This window comes from Bombina bombina, chromosome 6 (assembly GCF_027579735.1).
Source record: "Bombina bombina isolate aBomBom1 chromosome 6, aBomBom1.pri, whole genome shotgun sequence".
Taxonomy (NCBI): domain Eukaryota; kingdom Metazoa; phylum Chordata; class Amphibia; order Anura; family Bombinatoridae; genus Bombina; species Bombina bombina.
Window position 1 is genome coordinate 765,919,435 of NC_069504.1, and position 27,526 is coordinate 765,946,960.

The 27,526-nt window shown below is 39.8% G+C and overlaps 1 protein-coding gene across 6 annotated transcripts in view; it reads left to right on the forward strand.

Moving 5' to 3' along the window:
• LOC128663629 (EVI5-like protein) overlaps positions 1–3,343 on the forward strand; it is a 281,215-nt gene extending 277,872 nt beyond the window's left edge. For all 6 annotated transcript variants that reach the window (XM_053718046.1, XM_053718048.1, XM_053718047.1 and 3 more), the window contains one exon: positions 1–3,343. This exon is cut by the window's left edge and continues 187 nt beyond it. In XM_053718046.1, coding sequence (XP_053574021.1) covers positions 1–89 — 89 coding nt within the window. In that variant the 3' untranslated portion in view covers positions 90–3,343.
• The last annotated feature ends 24,183 nt before the right edge of the window (positions 3,344–27,526 follow it).

Below are 27,526 nucleotides of genomic sequence, written 5' to 3' on the forward strand. Positions count from 1 at the left end.
GAAGCTCAGCTAGTTCAGACAGTGATGAAGGGGCAGCAACCAATGGGGCCTCATCAGATACACCACCTGATCCTGTGTCATGTAGTTGACCTTTATGTCCAATCTGAGGATCAGCAGTCAAGTGGGCAAGTAACATCCATCTTTGACCTTGACTAAGCACTAATAATACTGGAGGTGATATTAAAACTAACTGCTCGTTGCACTGCTGATTAATATTCTTGGGAGATCAAGGGAAATGTGCACTACCTTCAATGACGTTAAAAATTCATGACTACAGATAATGCAGTTACAAACAAAGATTTTGTACTTATTGCATGCTCTGTCACTGTGGAGCAGGAACATGCCAGTGTTAAAGCTTTTGACTATTCTTGCCTGTCCTTTTGTACATCCGGCATAGGAGAAGGAAGGATTAGTGTTTCTGTTTTGAATAAAACTACACCCTGTGAACAAGAAAATGTCACTTTGCAAATTAAGTGATCTGTTAATGGTATGGAAAACCTATGGAGTACATGTTACCGTTTTTAAATAACGCTGGTACAATTTTCCTAAAAACCCAAACTAGGTGTAGTACAGGCGAAAATAGAAAATAGCCCAAGGATATTTAAAAATACCAGATGAAGCCTATTACTCAAAAATAATAATAATACAGAATCAGTAAGTATTGTTGGCAGTTTGCCTTGTTGTATACATTATTCCTTTTTTTGAGACACCGTTCTGGGTTTGTTTGTTTGATTTGTTTTTTAAGTAAATCCACTGCTTGGTGACTATTGTAAGATTCATCATTTGGGTTTCAGAGCAATACCTCTTAAAAGGATATTTCCTTGTCACATTAAAGACAAATCGATTTTCTGTTCTATAACAGGAACATGAACAACTTCTACATAAATGTAATGAAGGAGCGAGTGCCTCTACATTGAAAACATGACTCTTACCTTAACTACAGACAAACTCTCAAACAGATCCACTTTCAGGCAAATGGTTGATCTCTCTACAAAGCCTGTTTCAGAGCGCATTGCCATATTTTAGCATTACGCTGCCATTCTTCTGTATCAGCAGTTTAAAAAAATAGCCAAATGGTGCTGTCAATATACACTACAGAAAGAAGGGATTCTTCTCTTTACAAGCTAAATCCATGATCTTTTACAATATCAGGCCTTGTCTAATCTGCTGTTGGTTAGCACATATTTCTGTTCATGTCTTGGCAAGAAACGTATGCTATTAATGCAGCATTTCTTGTAAATAACTGGTTGGAAAAGGTGTATTACCTTTCAAAGAAAATGATAATTGCTGCTATATTGAACGGAGGCTTCATAAAATGTGCCTCTGCCGAACTTATGTAGAGCAAAAAAGTATTTGTAGGAAGAAGTACTCAACTACTAATGCAATCGCCGACTCTTTTGCCAATGCTTCTTCTTGGGGTATTCTAATCATCAATATTCCCTTTAAACCAGCCTTGTTAATTTATCACACTCTGGAGTGTCTGCATTTTAGCACTAAAAACAAAAAAGGTATTAATGTTTGTGTATATATGTATATAGTTATTTTTGTTTATTGTAAATGCTTTAAGGTTAACTGAGTAACATTGTCACATAATCGTTTTATGATTATTTCTGATGACTACTTTACTTTAACAATGCAGTATAGAAACACATTTTTTAATGAATAACTACATTTTTAAAAATACATGGCATATTATAAAGGGAGTTTATTTGAAATATCCTATATAGAAACATCTTGAACTAATATCACATCAGATAGAAAACCTGGAAAAAGGTTTTCCTATAATTTTATTGAAAAAGAAAGCTAGATACTTTCTGTTTGTTTAAGGATCTTCCATCCTCCTTTATACATATTATACATAAGCGTGGAACTTTTTTCCGAGAGTGGGACCATGATTAAACTTATTTAATGTAGTGTTATTATAATATGCCCATGTATGGAGATAAATGCTATATTAAATGGGTACACACTCCTGCTTATCTGCAACGTTTGCACCTCCCAAAAATCCCAAGAATGGGACTCTGTTATTATATTAATATAAATACTCTAAGTTTATGACCATATACATCTGTTACTATTAAACCTATCACTTTTTTAACTGATCATTGATAAAGATCTTTCTTGTCTTTCAGAAAACTAAATTGAGTTTTAGTAAAGAAAAGTATTTAAAGTAAGAATGTTCTTTCGTTCTGATCAGAACAAAAAATAAAATGCACTTTTTAACAAACACATAAAAAATTAATTTAGAATATAAAAATAGTTCAGACTTTATCTAAAGGTTGATTACTATAGAAGAAGAGTAAGAATGTATTTATTTATTTATATATAAAGTGTTACAAAAAGAACTTTTTTAAGTGTTATTAAGAACTCCTTGGGAGAGAGAGATGTAAAAATAACATACATTAAAGGGTCATTAAACACTAAATAAATGCTAGATAGAATGATGTATTGAAAGAAAAGATTAGTCTGAAATAACATATAGCTGTGTTTATTAAAGTTTCATTAGCTGCTTAAATATTGACAAAATAAGTGTAAAGTTTTAGTGTCTATAAAACAATGGGAGCTGCCATGTTGTAACTTGGGTTACCTTCTTTGCTGTGGCCAATTAGGGACAGTTATAAATAGGTCACTAGAGTGTGCAGCCAATGGCTGTGTGAAATATAACCGTGTTCTGCACGTCCATTTCTAACAGGAACTGAAATGCTCACACTTTCAGAATGGAATTACAGGAAGAGGGGACAAAATAAATAATGAAAGTATATTGCAGACTTCTTTTTATATATGTGATTTATCATTTTATATTACCATCTCAAAGTGTTTAATTTCCCTTTAAGTACAAAAAATTTTTTTTAGATGACTTCTAATTAAAGTGTATTAAACCCATTACATGTAACTGTTATTCTATATATACAATTGTGCATAAATATTTCTAAATAATATGTCTGAGTTTGCGACTGCCAAAGCACTGCAGGTTTCCTAACAAAGGGCATAGTGGTGTAATTGTCTGCAGTACTCAGACAAAGGGGCCTTTTTAATAGGGTGACTTACTTGCAGGCTGGTGGCGGTGGTAAGTGCTCCTCTGTAGGTTCTTGATGAAAACAATAGTAGTTTGATGCGCAAGCTTTCTTGCAGGAATGAAAGAGCAACACTGTTGGTTGCCATTACATTTTTACTAGTGCCATACTAACGTTATTGGTATCGTTCCACTTTACATTGTTTAAAGAGTGGTTAGCAGGAGATTTCCTGGTAAGCCTGAATGAACCAATGTTATACATTCTGAGAGTCACTGTGTATACCATCACTTTATATGTATTCAATAAAGCATTCACAGTGTCTTACTAAACTACTGTCTCTTTTTTACTGAGTTGTTTCATATTTTTTTTATTTCCACAATCAATCACGTATTGTTACTTTATTTTATTAATTTGTATTGAATGCTTTATGTGTACATTTAGATGTTTTTATTAACGTCATGTCAGGTTATCTGGTTATCTACAATGATTATGACTGGCTGACTAGAATGATTAAATACAACAATAGATTGACTAACAATGATGTCTGTCTCACACAGCTTAAGGACTAATTGATTTCTTTTTTAAGTTATCCGGAATTATTAAAGGAACATGAAACCCAAAAATTTTCCTTCATGATTCAGACAGAAAAAACTATTTTAAACAACTTTCCAATTTACTTCTATTATTTAATTTGCTTACTTTTCTTGTTATCCTTTGCTGAAAGGTTTATCTAGGTAAGCTCAGGAGCAGCAAAGAATCTAGGTTCTAGCTGCTGATTGGTTGCTGCATATATATATACTGATTGTCATTGGCTCACACGTGTTCAGTTAGAAACCAGTAGTGCATTGATGGTCCTTCAACAAATAATACCAAGAGAATGAAGAAAATTAGATAATAGAAGTAAATTAGAAAGTTGTTTAAAATTGTATTCTGTATCTGAATCATGAAAGAATATCTCTCATGGCCTGCAGGAGGAGGCAAAGAGCTCCACAGCCAAAGCTGTTAAATACCACTCCCCTTACCCACAACCCCCAGTCATTCTCTTTGCTTGTAGTTGCATGGAGGTGGTAAAGTTAGGTGTCTGATTCTTCAATCAAGAGTTTTTTTTTATTTTAAAGCAGAGCAAGTTTGCTTTGTTTTTTTTCTTTGGGGTTTTAGCCGTAGTCCACTTCAGTCTCTTCAGTAGAGCAGTGGTGGCTTTTAAGCTGTTGGGAACTTGGGGGGGGGGGGGTATAGTCCCCTCTGTGCCTCCCAGGATGTGAATGCTGCCCTTTTTGGTAAAAGACTATGCAAGTTTCCTTTTTTTCTTTGTCCACAGGTCCTTGTTGGGAAGGAATCCTTTCAAGCCTAGTGAGCAGTCTTGCTGCCGGGCAGTCTGTTTGGAGGTAAGTGCTATTTTTATTTTTCTGCTAAGCACAGGAAATAATTTGGCACTTATGGGGTTAATCCTGCTTGTGTGCAGGTTCTTTATTTTGGCAGTTTTTATTGTATGTGGGGCACTGTGTGAGGATTATTTATTATTTATTGCTTAGTTTTGCATTTCATATGGTGCATTCTTTTTTTATTTGAGTGCTGTTGTTTCTGGGGAGCGTTTTGTGCTCTCTCTGTTCCTCCCGGTGGTTGTTTGTGATTGTAATGCCGACCGGGAGGTGGTGTGGCACGCCCTAGATGGGCAGAGCTTTCTTTGGCGCTAGTTTTTGCGCGCTATCCCTTCACAGCTGCGGTGGTGTGATCATCTGGTCCGTTGCGGTCTGCTGCAGCAGAAGTTTATTGAGGGTTTCAGAGTGTAGTCCGGATTTTGCCTCTTGTTCCGATTGGAGGGGGTCAGGTAAGCACCTCAGCAAAAGTTTGTTGAGGTGTAGAGGTGTGCTGCAGGGGTCCTGGTTTCATTACCTGTACTTTAGATAGAAGATACAGCCTTTTTGTTTTTCTGTTATTTGCTATCGTTACGTAAAGAGACCGTAACGTTTTATTTTTTATTATGAGTCAAATATAATTTGTGTGTATAATGGACCAAGAGGAATGCAAGCTGTAACATGTAATTTATGCTTAGATGCTAATGTAGAGCCTCCTATCCATTTCTGTCCCTCATGTATTGAGAGGTCTGTTCAGTATAGGGATAGGCTTTTTGATCCTGAGCTTTCATTTCCAGGGAGACTGTTGTTCAGGAGCCACCTGTTCAAGCTGTAACACAGCTTTCTTCCCAGTCTTCCCAATCTCAATCCTCTTCACATGCACCGCCCTGCGTTTCATCTCAGGTTGGTTTTTCTTTGCAGGATATGGCTACTCATATATCCTCTGCTGTAACTGAGGCTTTGCTTTTCCTGTATTGCAGGGTAAGCGTAAAAGGAGTTCTGAGTCTGTTGCAACTCTGTCTAATATTTCTTCTCAAAGGATTGAGGAAGAAGATATTTCAGTGTGTCTCTTTTGGCTGATTCTGAGGTGGTTTCTTTCAGATTTAAGCTGGAGCACCTCCGCTTGTTACTCAGGGAGGTTTTAGCTACTTTAGATGACTCTGATTCTACGGTCATAGTTGCTCCGAAGAAAGCTAGTAAGCCTAACAAGTTTTTTGAAGTTCCTTCTGTGTCAGAGGTTTTTCCTGTTCCAGATCGTGTTTCAGAAATTATTTCACAGTAGTGGGAGAAGCCTGGTATTCCTTTTTTCCCCTCCCCAATTTTTAGGAAGAGGTTACCTATTGCGGACTCTATTAAGGAATCTTGGCAGACGGTTCCTGAGGTAGAGGGATCTATTTCCACTTTAGCTAAGAGGACCACTATTTTTATTGAGGATAGTTGTTCTTTTAAGGATCCCATGGATAAGAAATTAGAAGCTTTGCTTAAAAAGGGTGTATGTTCACCAGGGGTTCCAGTGGCAACCTGCTGCGTGTATTGCTACACTTACCAGTGCGGCTGCATATTGGTTTGTTACATTGTCTGATTCTATTCAACAGGAATCTCCTCTAGAGGACATTCAGGATAGAATTAAGGCTTTAAGATTGCTAATTATTTTATTGCGGATGCTTCTTTACAGGTCATCAAGTTGGGAGCAAAAATTTAAGGTTTTGCTGTTTTGGCACGCAGGACTTTATGGTTAAAGTCCTGGTCTGCAAATGTATCATCTAAATCTAAGCTTTTATCCATTCCCTACAAGGGGAAGACCTTGTTTGGGCCTGGTTTGGCTGAGATTATTTCTGATATCACTGGAGGGAAGGAGCATTCGCTTCCTCAGGATAGGAGAAATAAAACAGAAGGGTCGTCAGAGTTATTTTCGTTCCTTTCGTAACTTCTCTGGTAAGTCTTCCTTCTCCCCCTCCAAGCAGGATCAGTCCAAGTCCTCTTGGAAGTCCAATCAGTCCTGGAGTAAGGGGAAGCAATCTAAGAAGCCTGCTACTAACTCAAAGTCAGCATTAAGGGTCTGCCCCCGATCCGAGAGTGGATCATGTGGGGGGCAGGCTTTCTTTGTTTGCTCAAGCCTGAGTAAGGGATGTTCCAGATCCCTGGGTGGTAGATATTGTGTCCCAGGGATACAAGCTGGAGTTCAAGACTTTTCCTGCCAGGGGCAGGTTTCATTTGTCAAGGTTATCTGTAAATCAGGTAAAACAAAGAGGCATTCTTAAGTTGTATTTAGGATCTCTCCGACATGGGAGTGGTTGTTCCTGTTCCAGTTCAGGAGTAGGGTTTTATTCCAATCTGTTTATTGTTCCCAAAAAGGAGGGAACTTTCAGACTCATCCTGGATCTCAAGTGTGTAAACAAGTGTCTCAGAGTTCCGTCCTTCAAGATGGAAACTATTCTGTCAATTTTTCCTCTGGTTCAAGAGGGTCAGTTCATGACTACAGTAGATCTGAAGGATGCGTATCTGCATATTCCCATCCACAAGGATCATCACAAGTTTCGGAGATTTGCTTTCCTAGACAAGCATTTTCAGTTTGTGGCTCTTCCTTTCGGTATTGCAACAGCTCCCAGAGTATTTTCAAAGCTCCTGGGTGCGTTATTGGCAGTTCTAAGACTTCAGGGGGTTGCAGTAGCTTCTTATCTGGATGACAGTGCAGGCGCCATCATTTCAACTAGCAAACTCCCACACGGAGTTGTTGTTGTCTTTTCTGCGCTCCCACGGTTGGAAGGTGAATTTAGGAAAATGTTCCTTGGTTCCGGCTACAAGAGTGGTATTTTTGGGAACCATTATAGATTCTCTGGAAATAAAGATCTTTTTGACAGAGGCAAGAAAGTTCAATTCATGCCTGGCTCTTCAGTCCTTTCCTCAGCCGTCGGTGGCCCAGTGTATGGAGGTTATTGGTCTGATGGTTTCAGTCATGGACATCATTCCATTTGCTTGTTTCCATCTCAGGCCTCTGCAGTTATGCACACTAAGACAGTGGAACGGGGATTATACGGATCTGTCTCCAAAGATTGTTCTAGATCATGCTGCAAGATATTCTCTTCTGTGGTGGGTGTGTCTCAGGAGCGTCTTTCCCAGGGAATCTGTTTTCGCAGGCCTACCTGGGTGATTGTGACCACGGATGCCAGTCTGCTGGGTTGGGGAGCTGTTTGAGGTTCTCTAAAGTCTCAGGGTCTGTGGACTCGGGAGGAATCGGCTCTTCCCATAAATATCCTAGAGGTGAGGGCAATCTTCAATGCTATTCTAGCCTGGCCTCAGTTGGCTTCAACCCAGTTTATCAGATTTGAGTCGGACAATATAACGTCTGTGTTAGACCTGGCAGCTTTTTGGCGTGTCTCCCCTGTCTTTTTGCCTTCTGACCTCCTGGTTTTGGACTCTGTTTTTGCTGGTTTATTGTCTCTGCGCACTTTACCACTGCTAATCAGTGCTAAAGTGCAAGTGCCCCCTAGGTAAATTGTACTGTTGATTGGTTTATCCATGATTGGCATATTTGATTTACTGGTAAGTCCCTAGTAAAGTGCACTAGAGGTGCCCAGGGCCTGTAAATCAAATGCTACTAGTGGGCCTGCAGCACTGGTTGTGCCACCCACATAAGTAGCCCTGTAATAATGTCTCAGACCTGCCACCGCAGTGTCTGTGTTTGCAGTTTTCAACTGCCAGTTCGACTTGGCAAGTGTACCCACTTGCCAGGCCTAAACCTTCCCTTTTCTTACATGTAAGACACCCCTAGGTGGCCCCATGGGCAGGGTGCAGTGTATGGTTAAGGTAGGACATATAGTAATATGGTTTATATGTCCTAACAGTGAAATACTGCCAAATTCGTTTTTCACTGTTGCAAGTCCTATCTCTCTCATAGGTTAACATGGGGACTACCTTTATAAATGATTAAAGCGTAGATTCCCTTTGAGAGCAGATGGACAGGTGGAGTTTGGGGTCCCTGAGCTCATAATTTAAAAATGCATCTTTTAGTAAAGTTGGTTTTAAGATTGTATGTCCGAAAATGCCACTTTTAGAAAGTGAGCATTTTCTTGCTTAAACCATTCTGTGACTCTGCCTTGTTTGTGGATTCCCTGTCTGGGTCAGTTTGACAGTTGGGCTGTTTGCACCTCTCACTAGACAGTGACAAAAAGGGAGCTGGGGTGTAGCCCGCATTTCCTGATGAGCCATCTCTGCTAGGAGGGAGGGGAGGAGTAGTCATTCACACCTGAAAGGACTGTGCCTGCCCTCACACAATGCAACCCCCTGGTGTGTGCCTGAGGCACAAGCAAGTGAGAATCTTCTTTGAAGAACCTACTTCAAAGGCCAAAATGGGTATAAGAAGAGCACCCAAAACTACAGACTTTAGAATCTTTCTGGAATCTTTCTAGGATCTTGCTGGACTAACGAGGAACCTCTTTAAGGAGAAGAACTGGAGGAGGAGTACTGTCCCTTTGCTGTGTTGCTTTGCTGGACTGCAGTTGCTGCTTCTGCCTGAAAAGAGTGCAAAGTTTGCCGTGTGTCCTGCTTGAGAAAGTTCTCCAAGGGCTTGGAGTAGAGCTTGCCTCCTGTTGGAAGTCTCAGGGACACCAAAGACTTCAGTTTCCTCGACCTGCAGCACTGGGAACTGTGTGTTTTGTGCTGTTCGAGAGGAGAAATCATTGCGACGCTGCCACCGACGCCGCTGGCCTGCACCGTGACTTGTCAACACCGCACGGAGCCGCTTTGCACCGCGACCCTGGTCTCACTGACGCCGTCATCGGACGACTTCACCAAGCCGCTGCTCGCACCGCGACCTGTGGGCCCCGCACTCCGGCATCGCCTGCTCACACCGCAGCCTGGGCATCCCCAACGACGCCGCTCCTGCTGACACCGGCGCCGCTGCCTGCACTGGACACCGGCGCCGCTGCCTGCACTGTGGCCTGTGGACACCGCTCGTGAGGTACACGAAGCACCGTCCCGCACCGCAGCCCCGGCCCCCCGACGCCAGCACCATCGACTCCAGTGTCGTCACCAGGCATCCCTGCCTGCACCGTGACCTGTGGACACCGCACGTCACACCGCCCCGCTTCACACCGCAGCCCTGGTCTCACCGACTCCGGAAGCGACGCCGCTCTCCGGAGCTCACCGCAAGGATCACGACGCCCTGCAAATCCAAGGTACTGTTTGCGGGTCTTCCCGACACCGTAGCTGGTCCGCGAACGGCCTGAACTGTTTGTTTTGTGTATCACGATGCCGTGATAGCCCCAGGTGGAGCTATCGACTGCAAGGAACTGTGTTTTTGAATACATCTTGCAGCATTCATATTTTTATTACTGTATGCTGGATTTTTATCGTATTTGGTCTTGTTTTAAATAGTTAAATATTGGCTATTTTTTTCTAAAACTGGTGTGGTGCCCTTTTGTAGTGTTTTCACTGTGTTACTGTGTGTTATGTGCAAATGCTTTACACATTGCTTCTGAGATAAGCCTGCTGCTCGTGTCAAGCTACCAAGGGGGTAAGCATGGGTTATCTGAGCGGGTATGTCCCTTATCCTAACTAGAGTGAGGGTCCCTACTTGGACAGGGTGCAAACCGACTGCCAACTGGAGACCCTAACAGTCTGTAGCTTACATCAATCATCAGGGGGAACTCAGAGTTCCTTGGCTATGAAGGAGGTAGCCAGGATTATTCAGTGGGCAGAGGCTCACAATTGTTGTCTGTCTGCGATCCACATTCCAGGGGTGGACAACTGGGAAGCAGATTTTCTGAGCAGACAGTCTTTTCATCCGGGGGAGTGGGAGCTTCATCCGGAGGTGTTTTCCAGTTTGATTCTCAGATGGGGTCTACCAGAATTGGATCTTCTGGCATCTCGGCACAATGCCAAGCTTCCGAAGTATGGATTGAGGTCAAAGGATCCTCAGGCTGTTCTAATAGATGCCCTAGCAGTTCCTTGGGGGTTCAGTCTGGCATATGTGTTTCCTCTGTTTGCTCTTCTTCCTCGGGTCATCTGGTATGCAGATCTGGTGGAGATGTGATCGTCTCCACCGTGGAGTCTTCTGTTAAGGAAGGACCTTCTACTTCAGGGGCCCTTCCTTCATCCAAATCTCGTTTCTCTGAAGCTGACTGCTTGGAGATTGAACGCTTGATTTTATCTAAGCGTGGTTTTTCTGAGTCGGTTATTGAGACTATGATTCAGGCACGTAAGCCTGTGACTAGAAAGATTTATTACAAGGCGTAAATATCTGTATTGGTGTGAATCCAATGGCTACTCTTGGAGTGGAGTTAGGATTCCTAGGGATTTTGTCTTTTCTCCAGGAGGGTCTGGAGAAAGGTTTGTCTGCTAGTACCCTGAAGGTTAACATTTCTGCTTTATCTATTTTGTTACATAAATGACTGGTGGATGTGCCAGATGTTCAGTATTTTTGTCAGGCCTTGGTTTGAATTCGGCCTATGTTTAAGTTTAAGACTCCTCCTTGGAGTCTTAATTTAGTTCTCAGAGTCTTTCAACAGGGTCCATTTGAGCCTATGCATTCTTTGAATATTAAGTTGTTAACCTGGAAGGTTTTGTTTTTGGTTGCTATCTCTTCGGCTTGAAGGGTTTTGGAGCTCTCTGCATTGCAATGTGAGTCTCCTTTCCTTATTTTTCATTCTGATAAGGTAGTACTTAGTACTGCTTTAGGTTTTCTTCCCAAGGTTGTTTCGGATCTTTGTGTCCTAATCCTTCTTCTCATAAGGAACGTTTGTTGCACAATCTGGATGTAGTTCGTGCATTGAAATATTATTTGTAGGCGACTAAGGTTTTTCGCCAGTCTTCCTTATTTGTTGTTTTTTCTGAGAAACATAAGGGTCAGAAAGCTACGGCTACTTCTCTTTCATGTTGGTTGAGGAGTGTTATTCGCTTGGCATATGAGACTGCTGGTCAGCAGCCTCCTGAGAGAATCATGGCTCATTCCACGAGGGCTGTTTCTTCTACTTGGGCTTTCAAAAATGGTGCTTCTGTAGATCAGATTTGCAAGGCTGCCACTTGGTCATCTTTACATACTTTTTCTAAATTTTACAAATTTGATACTTTTGCTTCGGCTGAGGCTGTTTTTGGAGAAAGGTTCTTCAAGCAGTGGTGCTCTTTGCTTCCCCCTGAAGGCCAGGAGAGATATACCCAATAGTAATTATGATGATCCGTGGACACACCGTGTCAAGAAAGAAAAAAATTTATCAGGTAAGCATAAATTTAATTTTTTTATATATAAAGAGATACTTAGTATAAATAAATCACTGTTAAAGGCAAGTTTGGGAAATAGCCAATTTGGGTCTAAATTACAAGTGGAGCACAAACATGTTAAGAATGTGGTGCATTAAAATTGCTCAAGTGAAATTTTAGCATTTTTGTTATGATATTACAAGTCAGTTATTTTTTTCATATAGGTGGTGAGAGTCCACAATCCATTACTTATGGGATTACATTCCTACCACTAGGAGGAAGCAAAGTTTTCCAAACCCCAGGAGCCCTATAAAACACCTCACACATACCATATTCATTGGAGGTGGTTAAAGCATGAAGATGTGCACGATTTCTTCATTGAAAGGAGCTTTGTCTATGTTGAAGCACGGTTCCCCTCAGAGTTTCTTGTCAGAGGGATGTGTTTGGAGTATGGCTTAGGATACAATGGTTTCACCTCATAGGAAATCCTTCATAGGGCCCTACTGTAAAGGGAGGCAGAAGTCGAGTCCCTGCGACCAAATTTACAATCTACATTATACTCCTATTCCATTACCTCTGCTGATATGTTTCAGTACTGGTTTGGCTGCCGGCTACTTGCTTGATAGTGGACACTCGTCTATGGTTAAGTATGTTTTACTTTTTTATATTTAGACACTCATATAGCGGGCACTTTTAATTGTAAAATGTTTATATATATCTTGCTGCGTTCTTGTAAGATAAAACACAGATCTTTTTCTTCAATACATAGGTAAAGTCTGCACCTATAAAACTAAACAAACAATTAAAACTTAAAAACCAAAAGCAAATAAACACATACAGAAAAAACACATATGGTGAGCCATTCTTTCAAAACATACTAAAATGTATATTTCTTTCATGTAATTGACAAGAGTCCACTAAGTATGGGATATACAATCCTACCAGGAGGGGCAAAGTTTCCCAAACCTCAAAATGCCTATAAATACACCCCTCACCACACCCACAATTCAGTTTTACAAACTTTGCCTCCTATGGAGGTAGTGAAGTAAGTTTGTGCTAGATTTCTACGTTGATATGCGCTTCTCAGCATTTTGAAGCCCGATTCCTCTCAGAGTACAGTGAATGTCAGAGGTATGTGAAGGGAGTATCACCTATTGAATGCAATGGTTTTCCTTGCGGGAGATCTATTTCATCCCTTATTCAGATCGACAATATACTCTCATATTCCATTACCTCTACTGATAACTGTTTCAGTAGTGGTTTGGCTATCTGCTATATGTGGATGGGTGTCTTTCGGTAAGTATGTTTTCATTACTTAAGACACTCTCAGCACGTTAGGTATTAATATAAAGTTCTAAATATATGTATTGTACTTATATTTGCCATGAGTCAGGTTTATGTATATTTCTCCTACATTGGTGTATCCGGTCCACGGCTTCATCCTTACTTGTGGGATATTCTCATTCCCTACAGGAAGTGGCAAAGAGAGCACACAGCAGAGCTGTCCATATAGCTCCCCTCAGGCTCCGCCCCCCCAGTCATTCTCTTTGCCGCTCTAACTAGTAGCATCTCCACGGGGGTGGTAGAGAGTATGTGGTGTTAGTTGTAGTTTTTTATTTCTTCTATCAAGAGTTTGTTATTTTAAAATAGTGCCGGCTTGTACTATTTACTCTAAGCAGAAAGTGATGAAGATTTCTGCTGAGAGGAATATGATTTTAGCACCAGTAACTAAAATCCATTGCTGTTCCCACACAGGACTGTTGAATACCAGAGAACATCAGTTGGGGGGAACAGTTTGCAGGCTTAACTGCTTCAGGTATGATCAGTCATTTTTCTAACAAGACCATGTAATGCTAGAAGACTGTCAGAAATTCCCTCAAGGATAGGTAAGCCATTTTTCTTAGACTCTGTATAAAATGATGGCTTATATTAAGGGCTCTATGCTGGTTGACACTATTGTGGGCTTAATCGATTGCTTTTTAGCATGTTTTCAGTATATATAAGGTGTTTTTTCAGACTTTAAAACACTTTTGGGGTTTAATTTGCGACTGGCACTTATTTGGACACCTAATATAGTCAGAAAGGCCCCTCCACTCTAGAATGAAGAAGGAGGAGGCCTCATTTTCACGCCTCAATTGCGCAGTTGTTTTGACTAGGCAGTTCATGCAGCTTCACGTGGGGAGTCCAGAGACATCAGAAAGGACTTCAGAGAGGCTTATTTCCTACTTAAATAATCCCTAAGGAAGGTAAAAGCCACAGTAGAGGCTGTGGCAGTGTACTGTAATGTTTTTAACCGGTTAACTGCTGTTATTAGCTCCGGTTTGGGCATTAAGGGGTTAATTGGTCTGAAAATTTGTGTGCAATCTTTTCAAAGCATTAAGACACTGTGGTGAAAATTTCATTAAAATCGGATGTTTCATTAATAAAGTGTGCACTTTTATTATTTAAAGACACAGTAACGTTTTTGTCAAAAATAATTTTTATTGCATTGAAGTTCTGTTTAAGTCTGTCAAACATGTCTGACCCTTCAGATAGCCTATGTTCTGTATGTTTAAAGGCCAAGGTGGTTCCCCCATTAAATTTATGTGTGAAGTGTGCCATAGCGTCCAAACAGCTTAAGGACCGTACAATCACGCTTAAAGATGTAGCCCAAGATGATTCTTTAGCTGAAGGTAGTGAGGATATCCCGCTATACCCTCCTTCTGTGTCAACACCAGCTATGCCCGCGCAAGCGATGCCCAGTACATCTAGCGCACCAATTGCTATTACTATGCAACAGTTAGCAGCAGTAATGGATAATTCTCTTGCAGCATTTTTATCCAAACTGCCAGCTTTTCCAAGGAAGCGTGATTGCTCAGTTTTAAATACAGAAAATGAGCAAGCAGACGCAGAGGATAATTTATCTGTAATGCCCTCACATCAATCTGACTTGGGGGTGAGGGAGGGCCTGTCTGAGGGAGAAATTTCTGACACAGGAAAAGTTTCTCAGCAGGCAGAGCCTGATACCATAGCATTTAAATTTAAGCTAGAACACCTCCGCGCCCTACTTAAGGAGGTCCTAGCTACACTTGATGATTGTGACCCTTTGGTGGTCCCAGAAAAATTGTGTAAAATGGACAAATTCTTAGAGGTCCCAGTACACACTGATGCGTTTCCGATACCTAAGAGGGTGGCGGATATTGTGACTAGGGAGTGGGAGAGACCAGGTGTACCTTTTGTTCCCCCCCCCCCCCCATATTTAAGAAAATGTTCCCCATTGTTGACCCCAGAAGTGACGCGTGGCAGACGGTCCCTAAGGTAGAGGGGGCAGTTTCAACACTAGCTAAACGCACGACTATACCAATAGAAGATAGTTGCGCTTTCAAAGATCCTATGGATAAAAAAATTAGAAGGTTTACTTAAGAAAATTTTTGTTCAACAAGGTTTTCTTCTTCAACCAATTTCTTGCATTATTCCTGTAACCACTGCAGCGTCTTTTTGGTTTCAGGAACTAGAAAACTCGCTCCAGAAGGAGACTTCTTATGATGAAGTCATGGACAGAATTCACGCCCTGAAGTTGGCTAATTCCTTCATTACAGATGCCGCTTTTCAGTTAGCTAAATTAGCGGCAAAAAATTCTAGTTTTGCAATCGTGGCGCGCAGAGCGCTTTGGCTAAAATCTTGGTCGGCGGATGTGTCGTCCAAAACAAAATTGCTTAATATTCCTTTCAAGGGTAAGACCCTATTCGGGCCAGAGTTGAAAGAAATTATTTCAGATATCACTGGGGGAAAGGGCCATGCCCTTCCACAAGATAGACCTTTCAAAGCTAAGAATAAGTCTAATTTTTGTTCCTTTCGCAATTTCAGGAACGGACCTGCTTCTACCTCTACAGCCACTAGGCAAAAGGGTAACGCATCCCAGCCCAAACCAGCATGGAAACCATTGCAAGGCTGGAACAAAGGTAAAAAGGCCAAGAAGCCTGTTGCTGCTACCAAGACAGCATGAAAGGTTAGCCCCCGATCCGGGACTTTCTCTCTTTGCTCAGGCTTGGGCAAGAGATGTTCCGGACCCCTGGGCACTAGAAATTGTCTCTCAGGGGTACCTTCTGGAATTCAGGGACTTTCCTCCAAAGGGAAGGTTCCACATGTCTCGCTTATCTTTAGACCAGATAAAGAGACAGGCATTCTTACATTGCGTAGAAGACCTTTTAAAAATGGGAGTGATACACCCAGTTCCAACAGCAGAACAAGGACTGGGTTTCTACTCAAACCTGTTTGTAGTTCCCAAAAAGGAAGGAACTTTCAGGCCAATTCTGGATTTAAAAATCCTAAACAAATTCCTCAGAGTTCCATCATTCAAGATGGAAACCATTCGGACAATTTTACCAATGATCCAGGAGGATCAATATATGACTACCGTGGACTTAAAGGATGCGTATCTGCATATTCCTATCCACAAAGATCACCATCAGTTCCTGAGGTTTGCCTTTCTGGACAAGCATTACCAGTTTGTGGCTCTTCCCTTCGGATTGGCCACTGCTCCCAGAATTTTCACAAAGGTGCTAGGGTCCCTTCTAGCGGTGCTAAGGCCAAGGGGCATTGCAGTAGCACCTTACCTAGACGACATTTTAACACAAGCGTCGTCCTTTCTCAAAGCAAAGGCTCATACGGACATTGTCCTAGCCTTTTTAAGGTCTCACGGGTGGAAGGTGAACATAGAAAACAGTTCTCTGTCCCCGTTCACAAGGGTTCCCTTCCTGGGAACAATAATAGACTTGGTAGAAATGAAGATCTTTCTGACGGAGGTCAGGAAGTTAAAACTTTTGAACACTTGTCGAGTTCTTCAATCCATTCCTCAACCCTCCATAGCTCAGTGCATGGAGGCAATAGTCCCCATTCCACTGTTTGAGCATGCACAGTTGCAATGGTCTTAAATGAATTCGAGCAAAGGGAACCACGTCCATTGCCGCAACCATTAGTTGCGGCAATGGACGTGGTTCCCTTTGCTCGAATTCATTTAAGACCATTGCAACTGTGCATGCTCAAACAGTGGAATGGGGACTATGCAGATTTGTCTCCCCAGATACAAATGGACCAGAAAACCAGACACTCACTCCTCTGGTGGCTGTCTCAGGGAATGAGTTTCCGCAGACCGGAGTGGATCATTGTCACGACCGATGCCAGCCTCTTAGGCTGGGGTGCGGTCTGGGAGTCCCTGAAAGCTCAGGGTCTATGGTCTCGGGAAGAATCTCTTCTCCCGATAAACATTTTGGAATTGAGAGCGATATTCAATGCGCTCCAGGCATGGCCTCAACTAGCGGAGGCCAAATTCATCAGATTTCAGTCGGACAACATGACGACTGTAGCGTACATCAATCATCAGGGGGGAACAAAGAGTTCCCTGGCGATGAGGGAGGTATCCAAGTTCATCAAATGGGCAGAGGATCACTCCTGCCATCTATCAGCAATTCACATCCCAGGAGTGGACAACTCGGAAGCGGATTATCTGAGTCGTCAGACTTTCCATCCGGGGGAGTGGGAACTTCACCCGGAGGTTTTTGCCCAGTTAACTCAACTTTGGGGCATTCCAGATCTGGATCTGATGGCGTCACGTCAGAACTCCAAAGTTCCACGTTACGGGTCCAGGTCCAGGGATCCAAAGGCGACATTGGTAGATGCCTTAGTGGCGCCTTGGTCGTTCAATCTAGCTTATGTCTTTCCACCGTTTCCTCTTCTCCCCCGGCTAGTAGCCAGGATCAAACAGGAGAAGGCTTCGGTAATTCTGATAGCTCCTGCGTGGCCACGCAGGACTTGGTATGCGGACTTGGTGAATATGTCATCGGTTCCACCATGGAAGCTACCTTTGAGGCAGGACCTTCTAATTCAAGGTCCATTCGAACATCCAAACCTAGTTTCTCTGCAACTGACTGCTTGGAGATTGAACGCTTGATTCTAGCTAAGCGTGGGTTTTCGGAATCAGTTATAGATACTCTGATCCAGGCTAGAAAGCCTGTCACCAGGAAAATTTACCATAAGATATGGCGAAAATATCTTTGCTGGTGCGAATCCAAGGGTTACTCATGGAGTAAGATTAGGATTCCAAGGATACTATCTTTTCTCCAAGAAGGATTAGAGAAAGGTCTTTCAGCTAGTTCCTTAAAAGGACAGATATCTGCTCTGTCTGTTTTGTTACACAAGCGTCTGGCAGCCGTGCCAGATGTTCAGGCGTTTGTACAGGCTTTAGTCAGAATCAAGCCTGTCTACAGACCTGTGGCTCCTCCATGGAGTCTAAATTTAGTTCTTTCAGTTCTTCAAGGGGTTCCGTTTGAACCTCTACATTCCATAGATATTAAGTTACTATCTTGGAAAGTTTTGTTTTTGGTAGCTATTTCTTCCGCTAGAAGAGTTTCTGAACTGTCTGCTTTGCAGTGTAATTCACCTTATCTGGTGTTCCATGCAGATAAGGTTGTTTTGCGTACCAAACCTGGTTTTCTTCCAAAAGTGGTTTTTAATAAGAATATTAACCAGGAAATCGTTGTTCCTTCTCTGTGCCCTAATCCAGTTTCTAAGAAGGAACGACTGTTACACAATCTTGATGTGGTTCGTGCTTTAAAATTCTATTTACAAGCAACTAAAGATTTCAGACAAACATCTTCCTTGTTTGTTGTCTATTCTGGTAAGAGGAGAGGTCAGAAAGCGACTGCTACCTCTCTTTCCTTCTGGCTGAAAAGCATCATCAGATTGGCTTATGAGACTGCTGGACAGCAGCCTCCTGAACGAATTACTGCTCATTCCACCAGAGCTGTGGCTTCCACATGGGCTTTCAAGTAAAGTCTTTTTTCTATGGGACTTCCATAGCGCTGGTATTACAAGTCTGTCCTGTGAGGCCAAAAAGTGAGCGGTACACCCTACCCCGTCAAGAGTCCTAACGCATTTAAAAGTCAGTAGTTAAGAGTTTCATGGTACAACGCCGTAACATAAAACTCATAACTAAAGTGCTAAAACGTACAATAACATCCATAAACTACCTATTAACCCCTAAACCGAGGCCCTCCTGCATCGCAAACACTAAAATAAAATTATTTACCCCTAATCTGCTGCTCCGGACACCGCCGCCACCTACATTATATTTATGAACCCCTAATCTGCCGTCCCTAACATCGCCGCCACCTACCTACATTTATTAACCCCTAATCTGACGCACCAACGTCGCCGCCACTATACTAAATGTATTAACCCCTAAACCTAAGTCTAACACTAACCCTAACACCCCCTAACTTAAATATAATTACAATAAATCTAAAGAAAACTTACTATTGATAACTAAATAATTCCTATTTAAAACTAAATACTTACCTATAAAATAAACCCTAAGCTAGCTACAATATAACTAATAGTTACATTTTAGCTATCTTAGGGTTTATTTTTATTTTACAGGCAAGTTTGTATTTATTTTAACTAGGTAGAATAGTTACTAAATAGTTATTAACTATTTAATAACTACCTAGCTAAAATAAATACAAAAGTACCTGTAAAATAAAACCTAACCTAAGTTACACTAACACCTAACACTACACTATAATTAAATAAATTAACTAAAGTAACAACAATTAAATAAATTAAATTAGCTAAAGTACAAAAAAAATCTAAATTACAGAAAATAATAAACAAATTACAAGATTTTTAAACTAATTACACCCAATCTAATAGCCCTATCAAAATAAAAAAAGCTCCCCCCAAAATAAAAAAAAAAAACCCTAGCCTAAACTATCAATAGCCCTTAAAAGAGCCTTTTGCGGGGCATTGCCCCAAAGATATCAGCTCTTTTACTTGAAAAAAAAAAATACAAACAACCCCCCCCAACAGTAAAACCCACCACCCACACAACCAAATCCCCCAAATAAAATACTATCTAAAAAAACCTAAGCTCCCCATTGCCCTTAAAAGGGCATTTGGATGGGTAGTTAGCTCTTTTGCGGCCCAAAGTCCCTAACATAAAAATAAAACCCACCCAATAAACCCTTAAAAAACTTAACACTAACCCCCCTGAAGATCGACTTACAGTTCTGAAGACCGGACATCCATCCTCAAGGAAGCGACAGAAGTCTTCATCCAACCGGGCCAAAGTCCTCAACGAAGCCGGGAGAAGTCTTCATCCAAGCCAGGCGAAGTGGTCCTCCAGACGGGCAGAAGTCTTCATCCAGACGGCATCTTCTATCTTCATCCATCCGATGCGGAGCGGCTCCATCTTCAAGACATCCGACAACTACCGACGAATGAAGGTTCCTTTAAGTGACGTCATCCAAGATGGCGTCCGTTAGATTCCGTTTGGCTGATAGAATTCTATCAGCCAATCTGAATTAAGGTAGAAAAAATCCTATTGGCTGATGCAATTAGCCAATAGGATTGAGCTTGCATTCTATTGGCTGTTCCAATCAGCCAATAGAATGCGAAATAGGATTTTTTCTACCTTAATTCCGATTGGCTGAATTCTATCAGCCAATCGGAATCTAAGGGACGCCATCTTGGATGACGTCACTTAAAGGAACCTTAATTCGTCATTTCCGGCGTCTTAGTACAAGGTGCGTCTGCAATGACGCGAGTGTGTAATTTCCGGATGTTGTTAGCGCCAAAAAAAATTCAGTTTGCATTGTGCATCATACTTGGCACCAAATAATTTCATTATTTAAAACCCCATTCCTATATGCCTCTTGCCTTTTTCTATGTCAGAGGACTATGCTGTTTGCATTTTTTTCCCATTCCTGAAACTGCCATATAAGGAAATTGATAATTTTGCTTTATATGTTGTTTTTTTTCTCTTACATTTGCAAGATGTCTCAATCTGATCCTGTCTCAGAAATCACTTTTGGAACCCTGCTGCATGATAACAGTTCTACCAAAGCTAAGTGTATCTGTTTTTTTGTGGAGATTATATCTCCAGCTGTGGTATGAAATAGTTGGCATGATAAGCTTTTACATGTAGAGAATGTATCCATCAGTAATAGTACAATGCCTGTTGTTCCTTCAACATCTAATGTACATGATATCCCTGTGAATATAAAAGATTTTATTGCTGATGCGATTCAGAAGGCTTTGTCTGCCATCCGCCTTCTAATAAACGTAAAAGGTCTTTTAAAACTTCTCATAAAGTTGATGAAATTTCAAATGACCGACAACATACTGAATTATCCTTCTCTGATGATCTATCTGATTCAGAAGATCCTACTTCAGATATTGACACTGACAAATCTACTTATTTATTTAAAATGGAGTATATTCGTTCTTTGTTAAGAGGTGTTGATTACATTGGATATTGAGGAAACTAGTCCTCTTGATGTTAAAACTAGTAAACGTTTAAACTCTGTTTATAAACCTCCTGTGGTTACTCCAGATGTTTTTCCAGTTCCTGATAATAGGCCTGGTACTTCTTTTATCCCTTCTACAAGGTTTAAAAAATTGTATCCTTTGCCAGCAATTAGTTTGGAGTTTTGGGAAAAGATCCCCAGAGTTGATGGGGCTATTTCTACTCTTGCCAAAAGAACTACTATTCATATGGAAGATAGTACTTCCTTTAAGGACCCTTTAGATAGGAAACTTGAATCTTATCTAAGGAAAGTTTATTTATATTCTGGCTATCTTCTCAGGCCTGCCATTTCTATGGCTGATGTTGCAGCTGCATCAACTTTTTGGTTGGAAAGTTTAGCGCAACAGGAAACAGATCCTGATTTGTCTAGCATTGTTCGCTTGCTTCAAAATGCTAATCATTTTATCTGTGATGCCATTTTTGATATCCTCAAAATTGATGTTAAATCTATGTCTTTAGCTATTTTAGCTACAAGAGCTTTGTGGCTTAAATATTGGAATGCTGTCATGGTATCTAAATCTAGATTACTATTTCTTTCAAAGATAATAATTTATTTGGTTCTCAGTTGGATTCAATTATTTCAACTGTCACGGGGGGAAGGGAGTTTTTTTGCCTCAGGATAAAAGACCTAAGGGTAAATCTAAGGCTTCTAACCATTTTCGTTCCTTTCGACAAAATAAGGAACAGAAACCCAATCCTTCCCCCAAAGAATCTGGTTCCAATTGGAAACCTTCTTCAAGTTGGAATAAATCCAAGCTGTTTAAGAAACCAAAGCCAGCCCCCGTGTCTGCATGAAGGTGCGGCCCTCAGCTCAGCTGGTAGGGGGCAGATTAAGATTCTTCCAAAGCATTTGGGCAGATTCTGTCCAAAATCAATGGATTCAGAGTATTGTCTTTCAAGGGTACCGAATAGGATTCAGAGTAAGACCTCCTGTGAGAAGATTTTTTCTCTCACGCATCCCGGCAAATACAGTAAAGGCTCAGGCTTTTCTGAAGTGTGTTTCCGACCTGGAGCTTTCAGGGGTAATCATACCAGTTCCGTTTCAGGAACAGGGTCTGGGGTTTTATTCAAATCTATTCATTTAATATAATAAAATTGTTAAAAACGTTAAATTGGTTAAAGGATTGTCAAACTCCTCCTATAAAACTGACCTGTTTACAGTTAAAAAATACCAACTAGTTAAAATCAAAATATAAGGAGCGCTCACATAGGCTAAAGACAAATTATTTTATTTTTCCCACACACAAAGTCATAAATATTAAAAAATATTTTTAATAAGACACAAAATTGTACTAAAAATAAATTGCATAAATATTCTAAATAATTTATTCTAATTAAACGACCTTAAAATAGACAGAGTCTCTTATATTCCTTTGTGCAAACTGCTTAAGGCTTTTATTGGGAGGTTGATCTTTATATCACCCAGTTCATTGGACTCTATTATGTCTTCTATTGGCCAATAGGATTGCTCTATTATCGTTGATAGTCACTTTCAAATTGTAACGGTTTATAAAGTAAATTGAAACAATATGTTCCCAAGACAATGTTTGTTTTTTAGTTTCCCAAATATATTTTGCCTAGGACTTTTTACCTTGATCTTCCAATCTTTCAATCCTCTGCTGTACAAGCGTAACTCTGCTGTAATTCTTAACAGAGTGAACCTCTGTTGCAGCTCGTAACAGCTGATTAAGCACGGCAAAAATCGATCCCCGCCTTCCGATGACAATGAGTATTTGGCTTCTCTTGTCTCCAGGCTTAAAAAAGGATCTTTATGCTCACTCCTGGATACGGGCAAGTTAATACTGTTACCCCGCTTCAGTCCTCGATGTCCCGAACAGGTCTTTCATAGCTATTATAATGTAGCTGTCGGCTCCGGAAAGTTCCGGTTTCTTAGCCCTTTATGTTCGGCTGTGTTTCTCAGTGTTAAGTTCTTTGTCTGTATCATCAATGCGTTTCTGCTCACAATGAGCCTTTTTCAAGATGGTTTCTTAAGGTGTATCTTACCTATTTTATAGCTTAGGTAATTGACTTCTTAATCATTTCTTAAGGTCGTATTTATTAAACCTATGACAATTTACAATAATGTTTTAAGGTCGTATTTATTATACCTGTTAACAAATTCCATATATAACACTACAAACTTTTGAATAAGTACAAATAATTTAAAATGATCTTAAAATAACCTTTTCTTAAAAAGAGAATAAAAACAATCTAACATATATAATAAAATAACTCATATTAAAATCTTCTTCAACAAGTTACTATACTTTTTGGACAGTTCATTAAAGGGACCTTTATTTTTCTTAAAGGTATTGTTATTATTGTTACTTTATCGAAATACATACAAAATTATTGCAAACATTTTACTACATGTAATAGAGGAATATAATCTCATCAAAACCTTTTAATGAATCTGGATAACAAACATTAAAATGTATATATGCTATTTTAACCAATTGCTTGACCTTTTGGGAGTTTATTGAAAAGACATATACTTGTTTATGGTCTATCTTACTAAAGATAGAAATACCAATTATCTTTTTAAGACTAAATTTTTTTTATGCACAACAATAATTAACTAATATTTATAATATATACTATATATCAATTTTAAATAGAACAAACAAAATAAGTAAAATCAACAGTAACATCTAAAGAATATAAAATAAGAGACATGATTAGGTGTAGGGACAAAAATGTAATCTACTTAATCCAATGTTCATGTTTAAAACAGTACCTAGGTCAAACGAGCAGACCTCTAAGAGACAGAATAGGTGAACACTTAAATAATATCAAAAACGGATTTGAAGGACATCTTTTATCGAAGCATTTTAAAGAAAAACATAATCAGAGTACATCAGGTTTTAAATTTTGGGGCATAAAACTTGTAAAGAAAAATTGGAGGGGAGGAAATCATGAAGAGGACTTGCTGTATAATGAAGCTGAACTTATATATAATTTTAAAACACTCCACCCCCTAGGATTAAATGCAGAGTTAGACCTCAATCCTTTTATACATAGAAGATCATTTTCTAATATAAAGTATTTTTAATAAACATTTTAAGAAAATAATGAATTTAAATTGACTCCTTTTAGCAGATATATTAATTAATTATTTATTTAATAAATCTATTTAAAATTGATATATAGTATATATTATAAATATTAGTTAATTATTGTTGTGCATAAAAAAAATTTAGTCTTAAAAAGATAATTGGCATTTCTATCTTTAGTAAGATAGACCATAAATAAGTATATGTCTTTTCAATAAACTCCCAAAAGGTCAAGCAATTGGTTAAAATAGCATATATAAATGTTAATGTTTGTTATCCAGATTCATTAAAAGGTTTTGATGAGATTATATTCCTCTATTACATGTAGTAAAATGTTTGCAATAATTTTGTATGTATTTCGATAAAGTAACAATAATAACAATACCTTTAAGAAAAATAAAGGTCCCTTTAATGAACTGTCCAAAAAGTATAGTAACTTGTTGAAGAAGATTTTAATATGAGTTATTTCATTATATATATTAGATTGTTTTTATATTCTTTTTAAGAAAAGGTTATTTTAAGATCATTTTAAATTATTTGTACTTATTCAAAAGTTTGTAGTGTTATATATGGAATTTGTTAACAGGTATAATAAATACGACCTTAAAACATTATTGTAAATTGTCATAGGTTTAATAAATACCACCTTAAGAAATGATTTAGAAGTCAATTACCTAAGCTATAAAATAGGTAAGATACACCTTAAGAAATCATCTTGAAAAAGGCTAATTGTGAGCGGAAACGCATTAGTGATACAGACAAAGAACTTAACACTGAGAAACACAGCCGAACATAAAGGGCTAAGAAACCGGAACTTCCCGGAGCCGACAGCTACATTATAAGAGCTGTGAAAGACCTGTTCGGGACATCGAGGACTGAAGCGGGGTAACAGTATTAACTTACCCGTATCCAGGAGTGAGCATAAAGATCCTTTTTTGAGCCTGGAGACAAGAGAAGCCAAATACTCATTGTCATCGGAAGGCGGGGATCGATTTTTGCCATGCTTAATCAGCTGTTACGAGCTGCAACAGAGGTTCACTCTGTTAAGAATTACAGCAGAGTTACGCTTGTACAGCAGAGGATTGAAAGATTGGAAGATCAAGGTAAAAAGTCCTAGGCAAAATATATTTGGGAAACTAAAAAACGAACATTGTCTTGGGAACATATTGTTTCAATTTACTTTATAAACCGTTACAATTTGAAAGTGACTATCAACGATAATAGAGCAATCCTATTGGCCAATAGAAGACATAATAGAGTCCAATGAACTGGGTGATATAAAGATCAACCTCCCAATAAAAGCCTTAAGCAGTTTGCACAAAGGAATATAAGAGACTCTGTCTATTTTAAGGTCGTTTAATTAGAATAAATTGTTTAGAATATTTATGTAATTTATTTTTAGTACAATTTTGTGTCTTAGAGTGCGCACTCTATTTTTTAATATTTATGACTTTGTGTGTGGGAAAAATAAAATAATTTGTCTTTAGCCTATGTGAGCGCTCCTTATATTTTTTGTTTTATCAAATCTATTCATTGTCCCAAAAAAAGAAAATTCATTCAGGCCAGTTCTGGATCTGAAAATTTTGAATCGTTTTGTAAGAGTGCCAACTTTCAAAATGGTGACTATAAGGACTATTCTTCCTTTTGTTCAGCAAGGTCATTATATGTCCACGATAGACTTACAGGATGCATATCTTTATATTCTGATTCATCTACACCACTATCAGTTTCTGAAATTCTCTTTTCAAAACAAGCATTACCAATTTGTCACTCTTCCATTTGGCCTAGCGACCCCTCCAAGAATTTTTTCAAAAGTTCTCGGTGCCCTACTCTCTGTAATCAGAGAACGGGGTATTGAGGCGTTTCCTTATTTGGACGATATCTTGGTACTAGCTCAGTCTTTACATTCTACAGAATCTCACACGAATCAACTAGTGTTGTTTCTTCAAAGACATGGTTGGGGGATCAATTTACCAAAGAGTTCCTTGATTCCTCAGACAAGGGTCACCTTTTTAGGTTTCCAGATAGATTCAGTGTCCATGACTCTGTCTCTAACAGACAAGAGACGACTAAAATTGGGTTTAGCTTGTCGGAACCTTCAGTCTCAATCATTCCCTTCAGTAGCTATGTGCATGGAAGTTTTAGGTCTCATGACTGCAGCATCGGACGCGATCCCCTTTGCTCGTTTTCATATGAGACCTCTCCAGCTTTGTATGCTAAAGCAATGGTGCAGGGATTATACAAAGATATCACAATTAATATCCTTAAATCCCAATGTTCGACTCTCTCTGACTTGGTGGTTAGATCACCATCGTATAGTTCAAGGAGCCTCTTTTGTTCATCCAACCTGGACTGTGATCACAACAGATGCAAGTCTTTCAGGTTGGGGAGCTGTCTGAGGATCTCTGACAGCACAAGGGGTTTGGAAATCTCAAGAGGGGAGGTTACCAATCAATATTTTAGAACTCCGTTCTATTTTCAGGGCTCTTCAGGTGTGGCCTCTGTTGAAGAGAGAACCGTTCATTTGTTTTAAGACAGACAATATCACAACTGTGGCATATGTCAATCATCAGGGTAGGACTCGCAGTCCCCAAGCTATGAAAGAAGTAACTTGGATACTTTCTTGGGCGGAATACAGCTCATGTCTAATTTCTGCAGTTTATATCCCAGGTGTAGACAATTGGGAAGCGGATTATTTCAGTTGTCAGACTTTACATCCGGGGGAGTAGTCGCTCCATCCAGATGTGTTTTCTCATATTGTTCAGATATGGGGTCTTCCAGAAATAATTCTGATGGCTTATCATCTAAACAAGAAACTTCCCAGGTACCTGTCCAGGTCCAGGGATCCTCGGGCGGAGGCAGTGGATGTGTTAGCTGTTCCTTGGTGTTACTAACCTGCTTATATCTTCCCGACTCTAGTTCTTCTTCCAAGAGTGATCTCCAAGATCATCATGGAACAATCGTTTGTGTTGCTGGTAGCTCCAGCATGGCCTCACAGGTTTTGGTATGCGGATCTTGTTTTGATGTCCAGTTGCCAACCTTGGCCACTTCCTTTAAGATCAGACCTTCTGTCTCAAGGTCCTTTTTTCCATCAGGATCTCAAATCATTAAATTTGAAGGTATGGAAATTTAACGCCTAGTGCTTAGTCATAGAGGTTTCTCTGACTCAGTGATTAATACTATGTTACAGGCTTTTAAATCTGTTTCTAGGAAGATTTATTATCGAGTTTGGAAGACTTATATTTCATGGTGTTCTTCTCATAAATTTTCCTGGCATTCTTTTAGAATTCCTAGAATTTTACAGTTTCTTCAGGATGGTTTGGATAAAGGTTTGTCTGCAAGTTCCTTGAAGGGACATATCTCTGCTCTTTCTGTTTTATTTTGCAGGAAGATTGCTAAGCTTCCTGATGTTCACTGTTCTGTGCAGGCTTTGGTCTGTATCAAGCCTCTCCTCCTTGGAGTCTTAATTTGGTTTTGAAGGCTTTACAGGCTCCTCTGTTTGAGCCTATGCATTCTTTGGACATTAAACTACTTTCTTGGAAAGTGGTGTTCCTTTTGGCCATC